Source organism: Gavialis gangeticus, unplaced genomic scaffold, assembly GCF_001723915.1.
Source record: "Gavialis gangeticus isolate Ggan-Ray unplaced genomic scaffold, GavGan_comp1, whole genome shotgun sequence".
Taxonomy (NCBI): domain Eukaryota; kingdom Metazoa; phylum Chordata; order Crocodylia; family Gavialidae; genus Gavialis; species Gavialis gangeticus.
The window spans coordinates 12,282,833-12,289,982 of NW_017729011.1; the positions used below are offsets into that span (position 1 = coordinate 12,282,833).

The 7,150-nt window shown below is 43.0% G+C and overlaps 1 protein-coding gene across 1 annotated transcript in view; it reads right to left on the minus strand.

The window, feature by feature from the left end:
- BRINP1 (BMP/retinoic acid inducible neural specific 1) overlaps positions 1–7,150 on the minus strand; it is a 123,752-nt gene that overhangs the window by 78,387 nt on the left and 38,215 nt on the right. The window contains exon 2 of the mRNA XM_019510520.1: positions 6,802–7,069. Coding sequence (XP_019366065.1) covers positions 6,802–7,019 — 218 coding nt within the window. The 5' untranslated portion in view covers positions 7,020–7,069. The remainder of the gene's footprint in view (positions 1–6,801; positions 7,070–7,150) is intronic.

Consider the following 7,150-nt stretch of genomic DNA (forward strand, 5'->3'; position numbering starts at 1 on the left):
CACTTGGTCCTTCAGGATGGGTAGCCAAAGTCTAGCCGCATGTGGTCTACAGAAACTGGCATGCCTTAATCCTGATACACAAATAGGCTCCTGGACATTTCTCCATGAAAGAGGTAGAAGCCATGTGACACTTTTGGTAAATAGTTTCTTTGCCTATCGTCAAAAAAAAAAAGTCATTTCAAGAAGACCACTGCTTTTTGCCAGTTCATTTAAATATTGGTGAATAGTTACAACTGGTGACCCAGAGTTTAAATTGGGTGCATTCAAGAGAACCAGAAAAGAGTTTCCAAAAGTAGAGACATGACAAATATGAATGGGTCAAAAAGATGGCAAAATTGTGAGCAGGACTCAGTATTTTTTTTCCAGACACTCTCATGCACTGACCAAAATAGTCAGGCCAGGGATCCAAGTTCCTGTCCAATTTCAGAAATACTGAGCACATGCCACACTCCCATCAAACTACTGGGCTACCATCCTGGGAAGTGTTGGCCGCTCTCTCGCCTGTCTCTCAGTGTGGTTTTACTCTTTGGAAGCCCTAGAGCACTGAGATGAGTGTCAATAACTAAATCAATGTGACACATGGCTTGTGACACATGGCGTGTGTGTCTAGCTTGTGGCTACCCATTTGTGATTTGGCAAACCACTTAAACTTTTGTGAGGTGCTTTTTTTTTCTACACAGTGGGTGCATCTACACATGCAATTAGTGCACATGAATAAGCTCTGGAGTTTTTTACTCCCAGGTATACTGTTTCAAAAATTAGCTCTGGACTTCATTGATGGGCCTGTGGAGCCCGGTCAGAACAGCCATGGCTGGATGGGGCCCCAGGGGTCAGCCTGTCAGCCCAGGGCCACTCCAGTTGGGCTCAACATGTTGCAGAGGGGCTGGCTGGGGCACAAGGGTGCTTCAACATGGGGCTAGCCAGTCTGGAGCCCCTGCACTGAGGCACCCTTGTGCCCCAGCCAGCAGGCCAGTATCTACACCTGCACCACTGTGTGTGAAAAAACTCTGCAGCAGGATAGTACTTGTATTTACAAGTTTCCTCACAGCAAGGTACAAATACTACCCTGCTACGCAGTGTATCGGTTTTGTGTGCCGTAATAGGGGCACACGTGTAGATGCTGAGATGTTTACTGTGCACATAATTAGTCAGCTGTGCAGTAAATGTTTCATGTAGATGTGCCCTGTTTCATTTTGTTTCCTCCAAGGGAAATTTAAGTATAAAATCTATATATTTCTAAGTCAATTGGAGCCCATGCTACATGAACAATAAAGATCATTCTTTCACTGTAATTCTCTATTGCCAGGGGGAACGACATGTTTAAAAAGCGTGTATCAGCTCAGAACTGCAAGTTAGCTAGAGCTAGACACATCTCACACCTCAAGGTTTTTCATTTGTCCTCTTAAGCTAGAATGGGCATTTATCCTGTGGTTTCTAAAATCACAGATATGCTCAATATAACCACTAAGGATAGGTGAGATTCTCTGTAGTAATTCTGTCTATTGGCACAGAGATCTATATTGGCCAAGGTGGATGGTGAGCTATGGTCACTTAAAGTGACTATCTCATCCTGGGCCGCTACAGAACCCCATATCCAAAGATCTCAGAGCATCTTATGGAAATGCAATGAATTAAGTCTCATAATTCTAGGCAACTATTATCTCCTTTTTACAGAAATAGAAACTGAGTCACAAAGAAATCAAATGACTTGGCCAGAGGCAATACTGTAAGTCTGTGACACAACTATGCATGAGAACCTATATTTCTTCTAGTCTTAGGATTTAACTTTATGCCAGGTTTCCTTTCACCATACCGACTACACTTTCTTCATGGTTAGGCTGTGGGCATGTTAAGTTCATCATATATTGTCTTGAAGAATATTGTCTCATTATTTCCTTTTATTCCCCCATCTGGAGCCAAGATGATGACTCCTAGGTGCAATAATTAATAGCAACAGTAATCGTATCAACAACAATAATAATAATTGTAACATCCAGGCAGCCCACAGTACCCATCATCTCATCTCCATTACAATCACAGTGTATAAGACAGGGATCATGTCTTACAGGGTTTCCTACCTCCAAACCCTACTAGAAAGCAGTTTCATTATCATAAGGCAAGTCTGATAAATGCTCATTCTTCATCTACTGACTTTATCCATGCTGTCCGTGACTCAATGCTATCCATTTCTCCCCTGCTTCTTGCTATCGCCTAAGACCATGTCTATGGCAAAGCTGAACTGAGGGGCATAAAGCAAAAGAATCATTTCAGTGTTCTGGGAAAATCACCGTAAAATCTTCTGGACTGTAGTAAAGAGAAAACCATTCTCCCAACCTATAGAATATCATAGGGAATTATATCCCCATGGATGCAGGAGCCTGGTTTAAATGGTATCAGCAGCTATTCTGTTTTTGCATAATTCTCCATCAGTAAATACTTTGGTTAGTGAAAGCACTCAATGGAAAAGGAGTAAGGCGTTTAGCCTTCTGCCAATGGATGTGTGAACTTCAGCTGTGGCAGAAAGAAAGAGACGGAAGGGCTGTTTTTGTAAGGCTGGTTGCAAACACTTGAAAATGCTGTATTTTACTGTATGTTGCTGTCTAACATTGGCAGTGGCTTTATCTCTGCGGGTTTTTAATGTAAATGACACGGTTGTAATGTGCTGTGTCCATGTTTCCTCACAGCAAGACACTCTGGGGAAATCACCACTAAACAAGTTACAGCGTTCCAATTAGGGATGGGTGAGGTCCTTTTGCCTAATTCCAAATCCATTCAAAGTTCACAAGATGCAATGACTGATTCAAATTTTAACATTATCTGGCTTTGGAGAAGCTGTGGAGAAAGGAGCAGTGGTGTCACACCTGATGACAAAGGCAACAGAGATTGGGGCGGGGGGGAACCAGCCCCCTTCATCCCCCGGAAACAAGAAGTGCAAAGAGGTAGGATTTGCATGAGCCACACACCCCCACCCCACCATGCCAGCTCAGCCTAACTTCTAAGGGACAGTCTTCTACGTTTAACTCAGAGCACTGGCATCCCCCTGGAGTTACATGAGTATGGGTAATTGAGGGTCATCTTTTGAGAGAAAAGTTAGCTTTAAATATCAATTAAATAATATGCAAATTTCAGCTAGCTTGGAAGTCATATGCTGAGCCCACAAAACAGCATAATTCCACCCAAAATTCCAGCAAAGCAAAATGTTCTGGATGGCTTGAGGGCTGTGAGTCAGATCCTTAGCCGGTACAGACTGGCAAGACTCCACAATTTCAAGAACACTATGCTGCCTTACGCTACTTGAAGATGTAGTAACGTGGGCCAGAATTTCCTTTCCGATCAGCACCTGCTGTTGAGGCCACCTTTTCAAACACAGCTCAGCACCCAGCCAAGCACTGGGGCAGACAGAAGTGCAGCTCCCTGCTGTAACTGCACTTCTGTAAGCGCACTTCGCAGGAAGCGTTCTGAGTTACAGCGATCCCCCGGACCAAACAGAAGTTCACTGTTTGTTCTAGCGGGAGGGGAATCTAGCTGCAGCCTGCCACCCATTTCCCATAGCAACGGCCCCTCCTCCCTGCGAGGCTGCGAAGTTTTCAGAATGGGACGGGGGGAAAGGGAGTGGAGGGGGTTCAGTCTGGGGGGGTGGTGTTTCAACCCCTGCTGGAGGGTGGGGTGGGTGTATTGGAGATCCCCTGAGATGGGAGATCTCCAATACACCCACCCCATGCTCCAGCAGGGGCTGAAAAACCCCTAGACTGAACTCCCTGCACTCCCTTTCCCCCTCCCATTCAGAAAATAACTAGAGGCTGGCAGGCAAGAAGACAGAAGTTACAGAAGACACTCTGTTTTGAAGCATCTGCATCTCACCTGTCATATAATGGAGTTCAGATTTCATGGGATCAGCCATTTTTAAAGCTATCTGCAGCCATGCACTTGTGTTTGGTCACAGATATAGACTGCTTTCTGTGGCCAGATTGGGCAAAAATTGTCACTTCTCTCTGCACGCTTAAATACTGTCTTTGTCCTGTTCCATGAAAATCAATAGGGCTTTTTTTTTTTCCTTCTACTAACTTGAATGGGCACAGAATCCAGTCCAAGGGAAGCAAACTTTAAAAACTGTTCAGCTTCCAGCAGCTTCATCTGACATGTGACTGGATTGTCAAAAAAAGTTCAGTTCCTTCCTAGATACCTGTATCACAGACACATGAAAACCTGGACCTATGGTTTGGTATGCTCTGGTTACTCATTCTGAAAATTTGCCCATAAGATTATATATATATATCTCCTGGGGAATCAAGGCAGGATATATGGCCAAGCGGAGAATCCACAAATATACTTCCAAACTTCGTACAGCTTTTCTTGACTCATGACCTTCACTGAACAAAACTTTGGCATCAACCTCAACTCTGAGCACTCTGTCTCATGTTTCCTGAGCCTGTGAATCCGGATCTCCCTAACTACCCCTCTGTGCCTTTGTTTCACATGCTCCTCAATTAAAGTGTTCATCTGGGTCTCCACCTCCTCACAGCTGGCTTGACTGTGGCCTCCAAGCTCCAGTCTGGCCACAATGTTGTTGCTTATTGGTACAAAGAAGCAGGGCAATATCAATTTTATTCTGCTAGATATTGCTGTCATAAATGCTTTAAAAATATCATAGACAGAGAAAGACAAGCAAATCTATTACTGCTCCTCACCTACTCCTTTTAAGAGCTTGTTTGAAATGCTGGTATCTCACTTTTGTTAACCATATGTGGACTTGTGATATCTCCCACAGATTTGATTTCTCTTGCAACTCTCCTCCCTGCCATTTCCAATCATTTCATTCACAACTGGTCTGTTCTCGGAACAAAATTCTTCTCCATTGCAACTCTTCCCATCACAAAAGTCCTCTCATCTTTTCCTATGTCCTTCAGTGGATTTCTACCTCTTCTCATATATGATCTGATTATGTAACTCGCATATTCTCAAGAAACCTTTTAATGCTGTCCCCATTACTACTACTTTTTTCATTTTACATTATTTAATTTCATGAGTCACTTCCTGCATAACACGTATATAATTTGCACTGCATATTTCTACTGAACTGGTCTGTGTATATATTACAGGTATGCATGTGCATATGTGTGAGTGAGCAGAGGCATCACATACACAGTGGGATGCATTCTCCTTCCTGCTATAGCCTCTATAAGCCAATCTGTAGTGCAGAGGGCCATAAAATCTTCTTACCTGGTCAGGGGAGAATTTCCCTGGCATAGAGTACTGCACTGGACATAGTTTCATAGTTGTTAGGGGCTGGACGGGACCTTACAGATTATTGGGTCCAGCCCTCCTGCACTTGGCAGGAAAGACTGCTAGGGACATATATAGGTTCTCCATTGTGGGCCCTGATGAATTTAAGGGAGTTGAAGGTGTTCCAGGAGCAGGAAAGAAATATATAGGGAAGGTTATAAAGGGGGCATGGGGTGACATAAAATGGAGGAGCAGGGTCTGTTTCTTCCTCCACCACAAGTGCTAAGTAGAAAGGGCAGAACAATATCTTAAAGCTATCAGAGCTTCCACCCTGCTGTGAGCTGTGCCTTTTTCCTGCTGTAGTTCCTGGAAGCACAGCAAGCAGGCTCAGCCAACATCCATACATTCATGTATATTTAGAAAGTGTGTTCATGTTACTACAGATCTGCAGATGTCTCTGGATCTCTGCCTGTTACAAAACAGTTCCTGTATGCACTCCTTTAAAAAAAAAATCCTCTTTGTGCATACACAGTTAAAATGAGCTATTGAACCATCCTTGTGTCAGTGTTGCATTCCTACTTATTTGTCTGTATAGGCATGCTTAAAGGTGTCGTACCTAGTGGTATGCTAAGGCTTACACAGGTATGTGGTGGATATGCCAGTGTTTAGAAGCATTGTCATCTCGCATGCTTTTTTAAAAAAAGTTTTATGGGATTTGGTCGTTTTTCCCCTAATGCCCCAGCTGCTGCAATCAAAAGATTGCACAAGAATCTCAGCTTTCATGTTAAAAAAAATCCAAAACACAAAAACCCCTAACTTTCTAGCCATCTGTCTGCAAAGAAGTTCTTGCAAATGTGACGTGTACAGCCTTGCAAATCAGGAAGCAAAAAGGAAGAAGTCCAACATCTACTGTTATGGTATTTAATATCATGATCTTTAAGCTAATCTCATGATTTTGCAGGCAGGAAACTGATTTGTGGGTTTTGTATGCATTGGCAAGGCAATACTGCTAGAGGTAAATATCAGTATGTGTGTATATTGCTGTGTGACACCCAGAGTACTGGTATTTGTCTACACATGTACAGATATCAGCTTTTGCATGTATAAATAGACAGAGAAGTCTGTGCACAACCATAGATTTTTACTTAGGTTTGTGTGCTCATAGATTAATGTTGATGATCTTTTCCGGCAGATTAAATAATTCTCTCTCTCTCTCCCTTTCACTAACTCACTCACTTATTCTCTCTCTCTCTCTCTCTCTCTCTCTCTCTCTCTCTCTCTCTCACACACACACACACACACACACACACACACACAGCTCCTCTTGCTCTATCTTGATTGTATATCACCATGGTACCTGAATGCCTCCATCTCTCACATCAGAGCTTTACATCAACTATATCTAAATCTTTTGAATCAATTGTCATGAACCAAAGGCGGCAGATAATCAAATGCTTTTAGGCTGAATGAGGACAATGGAGGTTATAACCTAATTATTAGAAAATATCTGAACTGCAGGGGATATATTAAAGCTCACCCTGACTGCAAAGCTATGCACACAACATGAAATCAACATACCTGTATATTTTATATCTGGTTGTAAATCCTTGACGATGTCTTTCCACAAAGGATAAGTAGCTCCGTGAGTGGTGGAAAGGCCCCCTGTCTGAAATAAGCCAATCAAATTCCTTGGAGACATGTTGGTTGGTAACAGCTGGTTCCTGGTGGGAGGGCTGTATTATTATATGGTCCCATATAAACAGGAAGTAGAGGAACTCAACAAGCCTCCAGTTCATGCTTTTCTGTCTGCCTTTTTCCTCTCATTCTTGCTCCATTCTGTGGAGTCCTGTAAAGAAAGAGAGGAAGGAGGAGGAGGCAAAAAAAAAAAGAAAGGGAGGGAGGAAGAAAGAAAGAGAGAAAGAAGTAC